This window comes from Thamnophis sirtalis, unplaced genomic scaffold, assembly GCF_051295495.1.
Source record: "Thamnophis sirtalis isolate CommonGarterSnake01/CBP01778 unplaced genomic scaffold, rThaSir2_p1.2 scaffold_5, whole genome shotgun sequence".
Taxonomy (NCBI): domain Eukaryota; kingdom Metazoa; phylum Chordata; class Lepidosauria; order Squamata; family Natricidae; genus Thamnophis; species Thamnophis sirtalis.
This window is the reverse complement of record NW_028261385.1, coordinates 49,448,609-49,468,788: the sequence shown is the minus strand read 5'-3', so window position 1 is coordinate 49,468,788 and position 20,180 is coordinate 49,448,609. Positions and strand designations below refer to the sequence as shown.

General features: G+C 34.3%; 1 protein-coding gene across 9 annotated transcripts in view; it reads left to right on the top strand.

Moving 5' to 3' along the window:
- The window catches only part of PJA2 (praja ring finger ubiquitin ligase 2), a 52,303-nt gene extending 40,577 nt beyond the window's left edge, over positions 1–11,726 (top strand). For 7 of the 9 annotated variants that reach the window (XM_087715792.1, XM_087715791.1, XM_014067574.2 and 4 more), the window contains 3 exons: positions 4,405–4,519; positions 4,723–4,844; positions 7,830–11,726. In XM_087715792.1, the coding sequence (XP_087571918.1) occupies positions 4,405–4,519; positions 4,723–4,844; positions 7,830–7,958 (366 nt within the window). In that variant the 3' untranslated portion in view covers positions 7,959–11,726. The remainder of the gene's footprint in view (positions 1–4,404; positions 4,520–4,722; positions 4,845–7,829) is intronic. The other 2 variants (XM_087715789.1, XM_014067572.2) reach the window with 1 other exon arrangement.
- Positions 11,727–20,180: the final 8,454 nt, after the last annotated feature.

Genomic DNA, 20,180 nt, shown 5'->3' with positions numbered 1-20,180 from the left:
TGTACTGCTGAACAGTCACTGAACAAATGATCATTTATCAAGGACTACAAATATCTTTTAAAAAATTTCTTAATGAATAGGATGAAACTCAACAAAATCTTTTTTTGTTTTATGTTTACTGAGTATAAATTAGTTCTTAATATTTTTGTCTTGGAGGAAAATACTCATTTTTAGCCAAAAAAGATCTGCATAAAACATACCAGAGATAACATTATTTTCACCATATGATTAAAGAACAAAAAGCTTTTAAAACATTTCTGTAGGTAACTTGCTGTGTCCATAAGAGTTATTAATTATTGCTTCTGCTTTTTTAAACATTAGACCTTGTAAATTGAAATTTAACTTACTTAGATGTCAAAATATGTCAACAAATAAATCACTATTGTTAGCCAATCCATTTCATGCAACCTATCTCTAAGTTTAAATTAGCATTGTTGATAGAAGATGTCACTCAAGGAAGAACAAAAATTCATCTTGAATTTCAAAAACATGTCTTTCTTTTGATAGCCATCAAGCCATGAAGCATAAAAAGAGATACTCATATTCATTTCTCTTTTTTGCCTGAGATTATGATGATAATGATAACAATAATAATATAATTTGAAGTATAAATTATAGTATGTATACATTTCAATACAATCTTGAACAGTCTAGCATTACTGCATACAACATTCTACAAAGTAAGCCCAGTATAGAACTCTGCCATTGCTCGCGTCTCACTACTGCTTGCTCCAATACATCTTTCCAGTCAATATTGCTTTCAATAATAAAATCACTGATCTCCCAAAGTGTCCTCAGATATTTTTTGAATAAAGCCTTTGAAACCACATCTAGTAAATTAACTTTTTGCCAGTAGGAAATAGATAGCTTGTCTTGACTATTGGTTGGAAAGTTCATATGTAACCAAAACATTTTTTATTAGAAGAATACATTAGTAAGTGTAATTTTTTAAAAGTAGAAAATAATTATTAGATAGCTCTTAGTGAATCATACTTAAAGGTACTGTATTTTTCAGAGTATAAGACGCTCCGGAGTATAAGACGCACCTTAGTTTTGGGGGAGGAAAATAAGAAGAAGAAAAAAATTCTGCCTCTGCCTACCAGCCTCCATGGTATTCAGCTGGCTAGCTTCCTGACTTGGACCACATGGTAACAAGGTCAGCCAATGAGGTCTATTTGGACTCTGAAACAGTATTTGCTGTGTGAGCAACAAGGAGACCCAAAGGAGCCTGGCTTAGTTGAGAACTGAAAGTGAAACTGCTTGTGTTTTGCTTGTATTTACTGCTACCTTGGAAAACCTATATTATTTTATTTTGAATCCTGCTGAATAAATTACTAGTGTGTGATTTCTGAATGTAATTGCTGCCGTAAACTGACCAACTAGATCAGCTTCAGCACTTATTGCAGCCTGATTTAGCACAGCTGATTGCCGGGTGGATCTGACTGCTGGAATACTCCCAATCAGCTGTTCCAGGCTGCAGGGATTGTCACAGACCATCATTGCCTCCATGCCTAGCGTTTTTTGCCTGGTAAGGGGTGGGTGAGGCTACATTCGGTGTATAAGACACACCCAAATTTTCACCCTCTTTTTGGGGGGAAAAAGGTGCATCTTATACTCAAAAAAATATGCTACTTTTTTTTTTTAAGAGAAGCATCCTAATGAGTTCACTTCAAAAATTGCACAGGTAGTTCTCATTATCCATAGTTTCTTTTATCTGTTCTTTCAGAGGGTTTGTTAGTTCATGTACAAATTGACAGTCAGGTGTTTGTGTATCCATAAAGTTAATTCTTTTAAGGCTTAAGTGGCCTGATTACCAATAATGTAGTTTGAAATGTCAAGGAAATGGTTACTTTATTCCCTTCTGAACAGAATATTGGCAAGTTTCCAAGTCTTTCAGAGGAGAAAGAAAATCTGTATATTTCCTATAATTTCTCAATTATTTTCATGTATTCACTTTCCCATGATTGTGTTTACATCAATGTTACATACACAAGGGCATTTAAATATTCATCAGTTTCTTTTCATTTTGTACAGAAGGCAGAAGAATCAGGCAAATGAAAACAAGGCATGTCTAATTGGAAACAGAAACATTGGCCCAACTATATAAAAGTGGTATATGGCACTGTTTAAATTCTTACTGTGCAACGTATGAAAGCATAACATCAAAGATTTGTTTAATTAATAATCTTAGCAATGAAGTAACAGTGTTACCATCTAACACTTTTGGATTGAGTTGTAGTTTTTTTATCATACAGTTTGCCATATGCTAATTACAATTGAATATAAATGTTACAGTATAACTTGGTTTTAATTTACTATACTTGTCATAAAGTTGAAGAAAATGTAATTCAAAAGTGATTAGAAGATTACATTTTCAAAGTATATACTTTGTCACTCTGAACAATATTCAAACTTACTTTATTAGATTAGTTGTATGACGGTTTCCTAGTTTTGCAATGCATAGTCAGACCTTTGGGAATACTAGTTCTTGCTCTTTATTTAATTATTTGTTCATTTGTTGTGTGCATGGGCCAAGAGGCAAATTATATATGCGTATTAAGACATCATGGTAAATGTTATTTTTATTTCCTTGCTTTTTTAAACAAAAGCTGTTATCCTAGCCACCTTATGTACTATGCTATGATAGTTTTGAATGTGTTGCTTTCATTGTAAACAATCATGTTTATAAGCTGCCAATAGTGGAGGTTATGAGTTGAGATTTTTCTGTGTAATGTTAACCAACTAATATGAATTGAAGAGCATAAAGTATTTCATTATGTATTCCCTTAAGCTAAATGAATTCAACTAGTAACTTTCTTACTTGATTAATAGTTATCTGAACTTTGAATATGTCCCTATGAATGGACTTTCATTAGATAGGCAAAATGTTTCATTAAATGCATAGATAATTACAATAATTATGTATTTTATTGTTGTTGACCCAGCAAAGTGAGATTCTGCCAGATGTATGAACAACTTGTATGAAATACAGTAAAATCTTGAATTAACAGACTGGGGGAAAGGATATCTGTTAAATCCAAAAGTCCATTAAATTCAAATTTATGTCAATGACATTATGAAGACTATTATGTAAGGGACATATTTATGCCATTGCCACAAGTGATGTAAAAATGTCAATTTTGTGAAAGGACATAAATGACTAAATGGAACTTATGGAAGTACAGATAATTAATTACATTGCCAGAATTAGTTACAATCCTTCTAAGAGCAAAAACCTTTGCATTAGGCTTGATATAGTGACTGGAGGAACTCTGGGAGTTGAAGTCCACAAGTCTTAAACTTGCCAAGTTTGGAGAGCCCTGATGTATATTCTTAAGAACTGCAAAGTGCTTTGTAATTAATGGATAGAATATCTTCCCAGTATCTTCTCAGAGACATACACTAACTGTATTAGCCATTCCCTAGTACTCTCTGATCCATTACTGAATATGAAATTCGACATTTGGTCACCAAGCTTGGCAATATTTTCATACTGTATAAACTTGTGGCATGATAAATGAAAATTTGATTGAAATTATAACAAGTGGAAACAAGAGGAAAAACAAGCCTTGTCCAACTTGCTGTCTTCCAAATATTTTGGACTGGAATTCTACAGTCCTAACTAGTATGGAAATTATGTTTGCAATCTGAGAAAAGGGGTGTTTTCTATCCCAAATATATGAAACTGTTCTTTATCTCATAGGCAATTATTCTACATAGATTTGTCTTGGCTATCAGCTTGGTGGTGACGAGTCTCTCCATAAACATTCTAATAAAGATTTTTTTGGAAAGTTATGAACTGGATAGTAATGGCTGCTTAACTACTTCATACAAGCATGCATGGTGGACTGTGCTTTTGTCCTGACAAAACTTACATTGAACAATGACTGAAATAAAGATTTGACTTAATGAGCAATAAAGCATGCATTAGGAGAGATGGTTGTTGCTTAAAAATGTGGAAAACTGAAAGAGAAACGTCTCTGTGTGTGGCATTTAAAAAGATGACATTATTTATATATACCTCCTTAGTCTTAGATTATTGAAGCCACTATTTTTATGGTCCAATTTCAAGTTATAACTACAAGTAGTTGAAAAAAAATGTCATAATTCATGACAATGTCACAGTTATTAAAGCAATTGAAATTGGAATAGACAGTTACATACCTTAATAAAATACACTTGAGTTAATTAACAAAGTTTATATTATAATTTCTCATAATTTAATTAATTTTACTATAGAACTTTGTTAATGTCATGTATATTAATATGGCCTTCATTTCTGCAAAATAGAAGCAATTAATTTATATCTAGTTTATAGTTATGGGATCCTACACAGTGATTGCACAGACACATACTTACATGTATATATATTATGTGCTTGTTTTTTTTCATGTATTTTTCTAGACTGCGCTGGCACATCTAGAGTCTCTTGCAATTGATGTTGAGCAGGCTCATCCACCAGCTAGTAAAGAGAGCATAGATTGTCTGCCACAAATTATTATTACAGAAGATCACAACGGTAAGATATAAATTACATACTCATTGTTTTGGTCAAGTAACTTTATATGATCTAGTAGTATGATATGTTATTATCTTTTGTAATTTAATTTGGTTGAATGTGAATATTTTCAAAACTATTTTAATTTATTAATAACTATTTCACCATAATTTTAATAACCTACTTTTACATTTGTATACTAATATGCACATTGTTTTCCTAAGCTGTAGGGCAAGAGCAGTGTTGTGCTATTTGCTGTAGTGAGTACATCAAAGAAGAAATTGTAACAGAGCTTCCATGTCGCCACTTCTTTCACGTGACATGCATAACACTTTGGTTACAAAAGGTGTGTAATTATGTTATACTTTAATGCTGCTTTTAAACTAGGAGATTTTTATAAAAAAAATTGTCTATCTCTATCATCTGTCTATCTTCTCTCTGTGTGTCTGTCTTTATCTATCTTCTGTGGCCACCCACGTATCACAACTCTTGGCTGCCAACAATAATAAAAATATAAGAATAATAAGAATAATAATAATAATGATCCATTGGAATTTGTGCAAAAATTATAATATTAAAACAGCAACAAACTGGTGGGAATATCAGCATGAAAAAGTCACCGAAAATCAGATGGTCAAGATCTTGTGGGATTTCTGTATACAAACGGACAAAATACTGGCGCATAATACACCAGACATCACACTGGTTGAGAAAAATAAGGTCACAATCATAGACATCGCAATACCAGGTGATAGCAGGGTTGCCGAGAAGGAACATGAAAAAATAGCACAAACCAGCAGTGATAATTCCAGTGGTAATTGGCACACTGGGTGCTATTCCAAAAGCACTGGAATTACATTTAAAACAGTTAAAAATTGACAAAATCACCATCAGTCAAATGCAAAAAGCCGCACTGCTTGGATCCGCACACATATTATGAAAATACGTTACGACGTCCTAGGCCCCTGGATGGGGCCCGACTAGTAACCAATGCCAAATCCGGCGAAACAACTGGCCGCTGTGATACAATTGTATAATAATAATAATAGTAATAATAATAATAATAACAACAATGTAGAACAAAAGTATTTTAGACAAACAACAAAAAAGTGCAATATTGAGACTCTGATAAAACTTGCATTCATCAATCAAATATAGTAACCTGATCCCATCTGTATCCTGGTCCCAGTACCTTGACAAAAGCCAGATCTTCACTGTTTTCTGGAAGGCCAACAGGGTTTGAGCCATCCATATCTCTAAGGCAGGCTGCTCCATAAGATAGGCACTGTGACAGACAAGACATGCTTCCAAGGTTCCACAATTGACAGTTTCATAAGGGAATTTTTTGCATGCTTACCACATCTATTAGGGGTAGGCAATTGCATAAGTAACCTGACCCTGAGCCATGTAGCACTTTAAAGATGATAACCAGCACTTCGAATTACATTCAGAAGCTTACTGGAAGCCAGTGCAGTTCATCAAGGGATGATGTTACCTTGGCGTACTGCAATATGATTACTATTGCTCATGTATTTTGGAGCATCTGTATCTTCTAAATGCTTTCAAGGACATCCCCACATGCAGCATTTGCAGTACTACAGTTGGTTACGGTATGAGTGACCTTGAGCAATGTCTCCTGATCTACAAAAGGGCATAACTGGTACATGAGATGTATTTGAGCAAAGGCTGTCCTAGCCACAATTAAGTCTAGAAGAATCTTCAGATTGTGTGCCATCTCTGACTGCTTGTGGAATGTAATTGTAATCCCAGGCATAGTTAAAGATGGCAAATCACTAGATGAGGGGAGAGGGGACAAAACCCACAGCCATTGAGTCTTGTCAGGGTTGAGCTGAACCCAGATTATCTCTCTTAGATTTGTATACAAGGCACTAAAAATGCCCATTGATTTTGCTGTTTAAGATCAGTGACTTAGTTTAGTTCAGTCTTGGTTGGAAACACATCAATAGTAGCGCTGTATATTGATGTGCATAACGGTGATTGGCTATATTGGTATGGTACCTCACAAGGTTGCTGTTGAGGGTAAAAAAGAAGCAGAAAGGTGTGTTAGAAATGTTTGTTGCCAAGAGTTATTTGTAAAAGTAATAACGCAAGATACAAATAAATAAAATTTAAAGAAAATAAAAATAAATTTAATGTTTTCTAGGCTTGGGTAAAGCATTTGAAAAGGTGCTTTGCAAAAATGATTTATATGATCTATGCACTATCCTTGAAGAGTTAAATTATTTCTCAAAGGTTTAAGATTCTATACTATGGATCACTATGAAAGAGACTGAAAATATAATTTCCACTAAGTACCAGGCAATTCAATACATCTTCATATGCCCTAATACGTGAGGTGAATACTGTTAAGTACACTCAGGCTACCTAGTAAACAGTTTCAAATTGATAGTTACCCAATGTAGAGAATTTACAGTCCCTTCCAGATCTCAGCACTTTTGATGTGTATATGTGTGTGTAAAGAGCTTGGGGGAATGATTAGGTGTCACATAGAGATTGCCATTTGATCAGACAATATCTCAATTTAATTGAAATGTATTTGCCTACTTCCTAGGATAATATATGGTGTGTTTTAAACACACAAATCTTATGTAGTATCTAATACTAAGCACCTTATCAAAATACCTAACAATATCTTGTAATATTGAAAGCAAAAGGAGAATGGAATGGCAGAAGATGAGATGGTTAGTGTCACTGATGCAATGAACATGAATTTGTGCAAACTCCAGAAGACATGAATGCTCCCTTGTCCATGGGGTTGCGAAGAGTCAATCATGGCTTTGTTATTGAACAACAGTCCCACGTGAACATATCCTCTTGTGTGTAATTAAAATTCATACCTTTATCAAAAATAATACTGATTTATACTATAGAAACCACTATAAAGCCGATATGAGCCTTTTAAAGAAGGCAACATGAATATGTGAATCTAGATCTTTTTAGCTTTTTTGCTTTCTTTAATTTGCAGTACTTCCCTAAATATACCGTTTCCCCGAAAATAACACCTTCCCGAATAATAAGCCCAATTGGACTTTTGAGCGCACACACTAAAATAAGTCCTTCCCTGAAAATAAGCCCTCCCTGAAAATATCGCAGCACAGCAGCAGCCATTAGGTGACCATGGTCACCGCCTCCTGCACCTCAGAAATAACAAGACCTCCCCCAAAATAAGGCCAAGTCGTTATTTCAGGGGTCAAAAGAAAATAAAACCCTTGTCTTATTTTCGAGGAAACACGGTATTTGAGACTACATTTGGCTACTCTTGAATTCTTGATCTGAATTGTACTAAACGGTGGTGTTTTCTCTTACCTAGTCTGGAACATGTCCTGTGTGCCGCCATGTGCTTCCTCCTGGGCTCTCAGAGTCAGCCGCTCCCATATTCACCTTCTTGCCCGAGCAGGATTCTACTCCTTCAGTGCAGAGTGCCTCGGGAACACAATAAAGGAATACCTGAACAAGAATTAGCCCATCACATTGTACTGTAAAGTTCTTTTATTTAATGATAACATGAAATTGGTTCTGTATGTGCGCCTGTGTATGTGGCATACTGTACACGCATACACAAAAACATGTAGAAATTCCAACACACACATTTTGCAAGAATATGCGAGCTTACAAAATGGTTTAGAATTATAAAAAGAATAACAGACTGAAAAACAAAAAGGTTGCACTAGTTTTCTGCGATAAACATTGCTCTTTACTAAAGTCTAATGGTAATTATTCAGTTTGTCTTGAAAAATGATCATTAATGTGGCACTTATATTCAAAGTAATGCAGCTGCAGTGCAGTTGGAGCTTACACACGTTATGCATATGATATGTTTTACATAATATAATTTTGGAGGCTGGGTTTTTTCTTTTAAAATAGTGCCACTTAATTACTTTGTATATAACTCTTTCATATTTGCATCAAATGTGAAGATGTTCTGTGATAACATCAGTAACATACTTTGGTTTCACTGAAAATAAACAGCATATAATCAAAGAATTAGCCTGTGATTTCATCATGACCTCTGTGTTCTGTGACTAGTACAAAATAGGTTCAATTTGGATTATTTTACACAGTTCAAAATCTGCACTTTCACATTCCCATTATAAGAATTGAGGAAAAAGCAATGGAATTATAGAAGGCTTATAGAGCTAAATTACTTGATATTAGAAGAACCAGCAACAGCCTTCCACTGGAGCGACAGGAATTGAAATTGGGATAGGCACATTTTCATAAGTACAAAGCTGTAATATTCATATAATACGGATATACAATGGAAATCAGATGACCCGTTATTAGAACACCAAAATAGCCTCGCAATGCATTTTCTTAATGTATTTAGTTTCTGCCTCCTTATAGTATTGTTTTGAGTGAAACTGCAGTACATTTCAGTAAAATACTGAATTAACTTATTAACTGTATTCACTACTATATATTACAAAGAGATAAATCAAAGTTTTTAAGTGTTAGCAATTAGTTTCTTATAATTAGACATATAGCATAGGTTATTTTATTGTACAGTGCCATAAGATATGCTTTCAGAGGTCATATCCAGGTCTTTTTCAAATAATTTAATACTAGCTGGATTGAGTCTTTATTGAAAAAGAATCTATTTAATGATTACATTTTTTTTCTTCTTAACTGTAGTTAGAATCTATTTTGCTTTATTTTTTCCAGGAAAAATACTTTTGCAATAAAACAAGAACAGTGAAGGATTGTGGGGGTGGGAATCAGTAAAGGAGTAATCCAATGTTTTAACCACAAGGCCATCAGCTAACAATTTCTAGGGTAGAAGAGAAAAACAGTTGGGCTCTTGTTTCAAAATGGAATAGGCTAATTATTATTAAGACTTCCAGAGCATTATTGCACTCCCACTCCTGCAAACTCTTGCATTGCTGAAGACACAACCTTACCCATTTTTTCAGGACTAAACAAAAAGGAAATTATGTTCTCAGTTGCCTAGTTACAAGATAGATGTTTTCTTTCATCTTTTCTAAAAAGACCAGGTAAACACTCATAGACTATTTGGTGCGGAAAAGCAAATGTGGACATTAAGATGAATTAAGACATTAAGACTAGGTTCCCTTGGCTTCCTGGTGATATAAATATACGATGAAAAAATTGGGCATTTTCTATTCTCAGCAATATTAAAGATGCTTCTTGAAAACTAAAGTTCATAAACTTCCCAAATACACAGGCATTCTGCAATTAAACTGTATTGCAGCTGTGTGATTTTTTTGTACAAGTATAAAATCTAGGGACATGATCAAAATACATGATGATCCAGCTCACATATCTTCTGTATTGCAGAAATAAAGCTGACAGAACTACATTTTGTTCTGTCTACCCCACATAAGTCTTAAGTGCTATTGCTATTACTAAGCAGGCTTACCTGCTTTATTGCTTTAACATCTTATAAATTCCATTGTTGAAAGAAGTACCTTTAAACAGTATTATGGCAATGGTTAATTAAGTCGTAACTTTATAACCTGAGGAGCAAGTATACAGCAGATTCCATGTTGTAATGTTTCTTTCAATTTGAGGATGTAAAGTCTGTAAGTTGAACTCGAAAGAGCAGCAAAAAACAGCTTTTCTTTAAACTTCATAGGAGATAAATACAAAGCTTGAACCTAGCAGATCCTTGTGATGAGCTATTAGTCCATAAATCTCATGGAAAATTCAGTAAACACACTAGTTACTATGTCATTTATGTTAATTTTCCACCCTGCATTTTTGCAAATGAACAGTCATTCACCCAGTACTGTATCTATAGAAACAGAATCTAAGATAATGACTGCCATGAACATACTGGAACAAATTTTATATTCCTGTCTGGCCATGCAAACAGAGAGAGAAAATGTATATATGCAATGTAAGTGAAGTAAATAAAGTCAATAGTATTAGAAAGCAAAAAAACAGGGTTAGTAGCCATAAATTTTGGTTTCCTCTTGTCTATCTGGAGATTTCATCTCAACAAATGTCTGCAACTGTCAGCCAATCCTAACCATATATAATCAGAAGCTACATAGAGAAGAAAAGTTTGTAATTCTCTCCATTGATAGAAGAAAGGTTCTTTACAATCAAGACTTTGGCAATTTGAATTGGGGTGCTGAAGGCTCTGTTGGGAAAGTAATGCATCTACTAGATGTTGAATGCTCAGGGAAATAGCTTTTAGCAGTCAAATAATGAGTCTACCAATCCAAGAGCTGATTCAGACCAATGGGAACTATTCACTATTTCTAAATCTAAATTATTTGGGCTTGTTTGCCTCTAGTATTAGATTAGCCTTTTCTTCTATTGCCCTATGCCACAATCAGTTTTATTTCCTAGAAAACTTTATTTCTGGATAATAGTCTTTTGGATGATGTCTATAACATGTTGCCTTTCATAAACATTGTCCCAAATACTGCAAGCAGCATTTTTCTGTACCAAAATCCTTTGACATGCTGATTTGGCAGCAGATAAACTGCCTTTCCTCTGTTGTCTCCAAAACTTTGACCACATTGGCTCCCCTTTCATTAGAAATCAATTTTCTCTTGGCCTGTAAAACAGCTTTAATATTTCACTAGAGTGTCATTTCATCCACATTTGAACGTGATAGTTTTCTTTTAGCCTTTTCTCTACTTAGGATTAGAAATGTTAAGGAGGATACCCACAATGATTATATTTTGGATGTATTTCTATTGTTAACCAGAGGTATAGCCCACCTTTCCGTTAAGCTAAAAATGACATGTAAAAGCACTATGCAACCTTAGGCTAAGGAAGAATGGTGGGCCCAAGGTCACCTATTGGTCCTTCATAGCTAAGATTGGACTTGATTAGACCAACTTAACCAGGATGCCACATGGGTTTCATTGTTTGACCAGGTGCCTCAGATTTTGTGTAGGCTAAAGACCCAATAGAGACCTTTTAAATGATAGCTTTCCTCAAATTAAGATAAAGAACAACTGAGCGCAAGATGCTACCAGTTTCACTCTTTAAATCTTAGTACACACCTCCATTCTAGTTACATCAATCATTAGCTACAACCCCTTTAAGCTCTTAGAAGGATATAAGCCTCTTGGAATTGCTTCCCTAGCTTTAAAAAAAATGCACAACCTTGTGCTATGATGTGAGCATGTAAACTAAACTAATTTTCTCTCTGTAAAATTGAACTACTTTCTCCATGCTTTCTGGTTGTGTGTAAAAAATAAAATAAATTGTTTCTCTGTTTGAATATTAATATTTGTCTGAGTAAATTCTTCCTATTGCTTGTTAATGTAGAAAGTGAAGCTGAATTAGTTTCCTTTAATATTTCTATTTCCCAAAGTGCAAAATTAGCAGAGTACAAATTAGCTATGGTTTGCACTGCACTGCATTTCAAAGATCCATCTCTTTGGTTTATGAATATATAAATATACACCTCCATGTGCACCATGACCCGTCAAAAGCGGGGACGGCAAAAGCGCGATCGACAAAATCGCGCCTTTGACGTCATCACAGCGCGACGAAAAAGATCGAAAAATTCAAATAAAAATTAATAAAAATTAAATTAAAGCAAGCCGATTCACATAAAGGTAAGGGTTAGGGTTAGCTTTAGAGCGTTAGCGTTAGGGTTAGGTTAAGGGTTAGCGTTAGGTTTTTTGTTACTTTAACGGTTAGGTTTAGGGTTAGGTTAAGAGTTAGGTTTAGGGTTAGGTTTGGGGGGCTTAGGGTAAGGTTTTCACTTTATTTTTACATTTTTCGAACTTTTTCGTCGCGCTGTGATGACGTCACAGCGCGCTTTTGTCGAGCGCGATTTTGTCCTACGCGCTTTTGTGGTGGAACCCATGTGCACAGGATAGCAATAGCAGCAGACTATTGCATGGGAACAGCTAAAAAAGGAGATGAACGTCCTTTTCACTACATATTAGGATCCAAGCCATTAGCTCTACAAGAAAATGTCTATTACTTCAGTATAATTTCCTCCCAAAGGGAGGGGGAGGGAGGTAACAAGCCCTCCACCAGTGTAGCTTCCTCAGGTCCATTCTAGCCCTTTAAAAGTATCCCAGAATGTAGTTAATTAAACTATACAGGTAGAATTCCTGGCTACAGGTTCCATTAGATCCTATAAAATACGCATTTACAATCTCTGTTGAAAGTAGATTCATTCTTATTATAACTCTGATGCTGCAGAAACTGGGTCAATAAGAAAAAAAATAGGAAGACTTCAATCCTGTTCCAAGATAATTTCACTGCATCCTGTCAGTCCTTAATTCAAGATCTGTGAACACATCTAAGCTCCAGCTTGAAGGCTTCTAGTTAAGCATCTACATGAATGACAGGTCCCATTACAACATTAGCTAGGATCACCATGGTAATAACTTTGTAATAACTTTGCAAGATAGCTACAAAATTTAAAATGATACGCATAAAATTCAAAATGATATTGACATATAAAATAGGCTGGAAGTAGCAGAATGAAATTTAGCAGAGGTAAGTGCAGACTCTCTCACTTGAGAAATAAAAAATGCTACATACAAATACTGCAAAAATGCTGTAAATTAAGAATGCTTTCAGAAATAGAAGTGTTAACAGTTTATTTTTTATTGGTTAACAAAATGGAAAATAAATGAACAGAAGAGAAATCCAAATCAAATCAATATTTAGTGTGACCACCCTGTGCATTCCAAACTGTCAATTCTTCTAAGTATACTTGTACACTATTTTTGAAGGAACTTGGCAAACATCTTGGAGAATAACCACAGATCTTCTGTGGATGTAGGCTTATTCAAATCCTTCTGTCTCTTCATGTAATTCCAAACAGACTTGATGATATTGAGATCAGGGATCTGTGAGGACCAAACCATCACTTCCAGGACTTCTTGTCCTTCTTTACACTGAAGATAGCTCTTAATGACATTGACTGTATGTTTGGGGGCAATCACACACCTCTCCGGTGGCATGGCACAATGATAACTATTTGCCTCTATTTCTCAGCATTGAAGACACCATTAATCCTGACCAAATATCCAACTCCATTTGCAGAAATGCTGCCCCCAACTTGCAAGGTACCTCCACCATGCTTCGCCATTGCCTTATTATTCTATTGCTGTCCAGCCCTTCAGCAAACAAACTGCCTCCTGTTAACAGCCAAATATTTCAAATTTTGACTCATCGATCCAGAGCACCTGCCATTTTTCTGCACCATGTTTTCATGCATAGTTGAGTCACTTAGCCTTGTTTCCACATTGGAGGTGTGGCTTTTTCCATAAAGTCTACTTCTGGTCACTACATCTCCAGACAGTAGATGGGTGTACCTGGGTCCCTCTGATTTCCACCAGTTTTGTGCTGATAGCACTACTGGACATCTTCTGATATCAAAGGGAAGTAAGCATGAGGTATCTTTCATCTGCTGCATTACATTTCTTTGGCCAACGATTGTATCTATGGCAGGGGTGTCAAACTTGTGTCATCAAGTGACGTATCACGACTTTGTTCCCCTTCGTTAAACTGGGCATGGGAATGGCCAGTGCGTGATGCATTCGGCCCATGGACCATGAGTTTGACAGCCCTGGTCTATGGTCCTCAACATTGCCTGTTATTTTGTGCTTCTTCAAATGAGCTTGAATAGCACATCTTGAAACCTGTCTGCTTTGAAATCTTTGCCTGGGAGAGACCAAAACTACTTTTGTCTTGTTCCTGTGCTCAATTTTGCTATGATGTATGACCTGTGTTTCACCTTAGTAGCAGTGTTTGGCCACTCCGTACCCAGTTTTAAGCCTCTTACACAGCAGATTCTGTTTCCGTTAATGATTGTGTTTCAACCCTCATATGAAATTGATGATTATTAGGATAATTGGTTAATTGTACATGTGACCCTACAAAACCTGACTTTCTGCAAGTGTAAGAATTGATGCTATTTTGAAGGCAAAGGATGGTTACATCATATATGGACTTGATTTGGATTTCTCTTCTGTTCATTTCATTTTGTAAACTGATAAAAAATAAACTATTAACACTTCTATTTCTGAAAGCATTCTTAATTTACAGCATTTTTACACAACTGCCTAACACCTTTGCACAGTACTGTGTAGGGTGTAATATTCCTGGTTTGGTTACAGTATTTGTGGAGAAAATTGTGGAGTAATAACTGATTGCCGATTGCATATAAGAGCAGGGTGGCCTGGCTAACAAAAAAAAGGTAAATGCATTGCTAGGCTGAATCAACAAGCATAGATTTCAACGTTTTGGAAAGAATAATTCAATTTTATTTTGTATTTGTCAGATCACACTGTATTTTGTTTCCTTGGCTGGCCTACATCCTACTTTAGGCAAATTGGAAAAGGTTTAAGGTAAGGGTTAAGGGAAGGACAATTAAAATGATCAGAGAAAAATTTACCGAGTTGATGTTATTCTTTTGTTGGGGATATACTTGTTCTGAAATAGAATTATATTAAAACTTGATCAAGGCCAGTTCTCTCTCATTCCAGAATGAAGATTTAAGCCACAAGAAAAAGAACTTCTAATAGAATGTTAGATGCCAAGTATGGATAATACATCTGTAGAATTTTGAAAAATAAAAAATGACATGATACTTTGACCTATAGACCCTCATTCCAAGAATGATAAATTAGGATCATCAGAGTTTCCTCAAAAATAACTGTGTGTTTGTTTGTTTGTTTGTTTGTGTATCCAGGAAGACTTCATGGAATCCAGATCTTGTCTTTTTCACCAGGATAATCTGGCTTTATTATATTCTGTTCTGTAACTCTTTTTATAGTCTTCTAATTAGCAGTCTTGTTTAATTTTCCTCTATAACGCTTTTTTGCTGTGTGGCTCATTTGATTTATTGGAAAATAGCACTGACATCTAATTCTAATAGCTGTGGGTTTTCTGCAAATAAATAAAGCCACTTGGAATGACTGCAGCCCAGGCTACAGCAAGAAGTTCCCAACCTCCTGAGTCATTATATAGCAATAGCACTTAGACTTGTATATCACTTCACGGTGCTTTACAGCCCTCTCTAAGTGGTTTACAGAGTCATCATATTGCCCCCCAATAATCTGGGTCCTCAATTTACCAACCTTGGAGGGTGGAGGGATGGAGGACTGAGTCAACCCTGAGCCTGTGAGACTTGAACTGCCCAACTGCTGGCAGCTGATGATCGGTAGAAGTAGTCTGCAGTATTGAACTCTAACCACTGCATCACCACAGCTCATATTTATATTATATTATATTATATTATATTATATTATATTATATTATATTATATTATATTATATTATATTATATTATATTATATTATATTATATTATATTATATTATATTATATTATATTATATTATATTATATTATATTATATTATATTATATTATATTATATTATATTATATTATATTATATTATATTATATTAATTATATTATATTATATTATATTATATTATATTATATTATATTATATTATATTATATTATATTATATTATATTATATTATATTATATTATATTATATTATATTATATTATATTATATTATATTATATTATATTATATTATATTATATTATATTATATTATATTATATTATATTATATTATATTATATTATATTATATTATTATATTATATTAATTATATTATATTATATTATATTATATTATATTATATTATATTATATTATATTATATTATATTATATTATATTATATTATATTATATTATATTATATTATATTATATTATATTATTATATTATATTATATTATATTATATTATATTATATTATATTATATTATATTATATTATATATTATTATATTATTATATTATATTATATTATATTATATTATATTATATTATATTATATTATATTATATTATATTATATTATATTATATTATATTATATTATATTATATTATATTATATTATATTATATTATATTATTACATTACATTACATTACATTACATTACATTACATTATATTTATTATATTATATTATATTATTATATTTATTATATTATATTATATTATATTATATTATATTATATTATATTATATTATATTATATTATATTATATTATATTATATTATATTATATTATATTATATTATATTATATTATATTATATTATATTATATTATATTATATTATATTATATTATATTATATTATATTATATTATATTATATTATATTATATTATATTATATTATATTATATTATATTATATTATATTATATTATATTATATTATATTATTACATTACATTACATTACATTATATTATATTTATTATATTATATTTATTATATTATATTATATTTGCTTTAACCACCACATCCTACTCCCATAAAGGTATCACATTAAGGATGACTCCCTTCCCTTTTCACTCCAGGGAAGCCAATCACTCTGCCATGACCAAAAATAATACTCTCTGTCTAATTACAACATACTTTCCACTGACCTTTATGAATAGTGGACAGCAACAACACACAGTAGCTTTGTTTTTCTTTTAACTCTACATGGATAGTTTCTTCCTACAGCCACAGTTATAGCAGTTTCAACAACAGCATGATTGTAACAAGAGTCAACAGGTTTATTGCTGGGATTATTTCCATCCAGTGACACAAGTTTTGCTTCTTCCACATTTCCATGTCTCTCCTTGGCCTTCAGCAGCAGCAGCAGAAACAATACCCTCCTATCCTAAATTAACAGGGGTATACACCCCTCCCTTGCTCATAACAAACAGCACTTCAAGTACCCTAATCTATCAATCTGTTGCCCTCTTGGCTGGTCTCAGTTCAGCCCTTTGACCTTCTTCATCAAGTGCAGAGAGGAAGAAGACTTTGATGGAGATATGCAAGCTCTATTAGCAATAAGGGATGAAGCATATCTTAAATCTACAACAGGCAGATAATATTCAGAAGAGGCTCAGACAGCCAAGCCCCTTATTCACAGGTATGTAAGTAAGAGGAGGAAGTCCAGCAATCAGACTTGCAAGATTCTATTTTTATAGCCAATCTCAATAAAGATAGTTTTATCCTTCCTTTGGAATTGATTTCTTAGCCTGGTCCACCTAGTGGGACTGACAGGTGTGTACTAGCCTTCTCTCTCCTCCTCTCCCCTCCCCTCCTCCTGTCTTATCCCTCACACCTCCATAAGTGTAGTGTCACAAAACTTGAGTTTACATATTTTAAACAATCTACTCATTTTATTGCAAAGATTCCAGAAAGACTCTAGTGCAATCTCTCTCTGTCTCTCACTCTCTTTCATATCCATCCAAATGTTTGATCTTCTCAAATTTAAAGAATCTAAGAGTTTTTTCTTTAACGCCTCAAGGTGGCTGCCACTAATCTTGCTCCATTCTACTTCAAACAAAATTCATTTTAAGATGACCATACAGTGCAATCTGATATGTATATATCAGGCATTCAGTGGAGATTTACTCCCATGTAAATGAAGGAAAAATTGCAGACTTTGTTTTTCAAATAGGTAAAGGTTCCCCTCAAACATATGTGCTAGTCATCCCCGACTCTAGGGGGCAGTGCTGATCTCCATTTCAAAGCCAAAGAGTCAGCGCTGTCCGAAGACATCTCCATTGTCATGTGGCCTGCATGACTAAACGCCAAAGGCGCACAGAACCCTGTTACCTTCCTACCAAAGGTGGGCCCTATTTTTCTACTTGCATTTTTACATGCTTTCGAACTGCTAGGTTGGCAGAAGCCGGGACAAGTAACGGAGGCTCACTCTGTTATGTGGCGCTAGGAATTTGAACCACCAAACTGCCGACCTTTCTCATTGACAAGCTCAGCATCTTAGTCACTGAGCCCCACATTTTTCAAATAATGAGTTGCAAATGTCCAGAGTTATAAACTTTCAATGGGTTTCATTTTAAAAAATTCAGTTAAAGAGAAAGTTAAAGAGTTAAAGAGTCAATAACACAAGTATAGCCAATGGCCTCTTCAGGTTTCCTGATTTTCACTATCCTTTAGCTGTTGGCTAAAAGAAAACTTATCAAAAGACCATGATTTCCCCATCTGAATTTGTAATTCTGGTTGACACATTTCCAAATTATATATACATTTATCAGAATACATGTTCACTTTTCATGCTATTTCTAAACGGGCAGCCATGTTAGTCTTTTGCTGCAAAAATACTTTAGAGTCTTGTGGCGTTGAAAGGCTTATATGTATATTATGATATTTCATTGCACAAGATGTTATTTTAAAGTACATCTATGTGGCCAGTAATCCATATTGTCTGCCTCAATTTCTGGGGTTACTGATAGGAGTAGAAGCCACTACAAGCAACCCATGCATTGATTTTAGAGAATTTCACATCCTGTACTTCTGAGCAAAATTGGCCAAGTGGTAGCCATAAGAACACACTACTTTTCTGAAAATGATGAAAGTAGCATTGTACATATGCTCCTGTTGGATATGTGTGTGATATTGGAATGCACGGGTGAAGATTGAGTTTCAAAACCGCAACATTGCTGATACCAACCTGACCCTCAATGGTACTCCTCCCACCCCTACCATGATACCACTTCCCCGCTTTGTGCATGCCGATTTCACATTTCACTAGGGAGACCCTGGCCTTTTCTAACTGTCCCATCTCTGCCCCAAGTGCCATCTGTTCCTCTTCCAGCTTTAATTTTGTCTCTCAAGCGTCACAGTGCTCTCTCTAATTTTCTGCACTTCAACCTGTGCTCTACAGCTCTGTTCACAAATTGACTAAAGAAAAAAGGAACAAACATGAACCAATCATGTGAAAAAAAATAAGATAGGCATCTACGTAAATAGAATAAGTTTTTCAAAAAAAAATAAAAATGTATTTTGCTGTAGATCTTCTTTCTTACATGAGCCTGGGGGAATGTCAAGTTTCCACCTTCAAGCAACTGAACGCTTGGTCAATTTTCTACAAAGCAACAGGATCTGCCAGGGAATACAAGGACAAATACACTGACAAAAGCAGCATTCTCCCATTGTGAAGCAAGCCCCTCCTTTTCCACGTGGAGTGTAATGTTGCATGCCACATCACAAGGAATCTAGAGGTTGTGGTGTGAAACTACAACACTGTTTTCATCATTCTGATAAAAATAGCCAGATTCTGTTATCCAGGTGCATCCTGGTTCATGTTGTAAAAAAAACCCACCTAAATCAAGTGGGAGGTTGCAACTGTGCAACTTGTACCCCTACACTTTGGTAGATGAATTGATGTCGACACACATATATAGAACAGTGTGCTTTAGTCATGGATTGCAACCACCATCTTGGCTTTTTTTTTTTTTTTTTTACTGTTCCCAATTTATGTATTTTATCAGTAGCCTCTGACTTTGGCTACTACTATATTATTATTATTATTATTATTATTATTATTATACAATTGTATCACAGCGGCCAGTTGTTTCGCCGGATTTGGCATTGGTTACTAGTCGGGCCCCACCCAGGGGCCTAGGACGTCGTAACGTATTTTCGTAATATACGTGCAGATCCAAGCAGTGCGGCTTTTTGCATTTGACTGATGGTGATTTTGTCAATTTTTAACTGTTTTAAATGTAATTCCAGTGCTTTTGGAATAGCACCCAGTGTGCCAATTACCACTGGAATTACCACTGCTGGTTTGTGCCATAGTCGTTGAATTTCGATTTTTAAGTCCTGGTATCTTGCGATTTTTTCATGTTCCTTCTCGGCGACCCTGCTATCACCTGGTATTGCGAT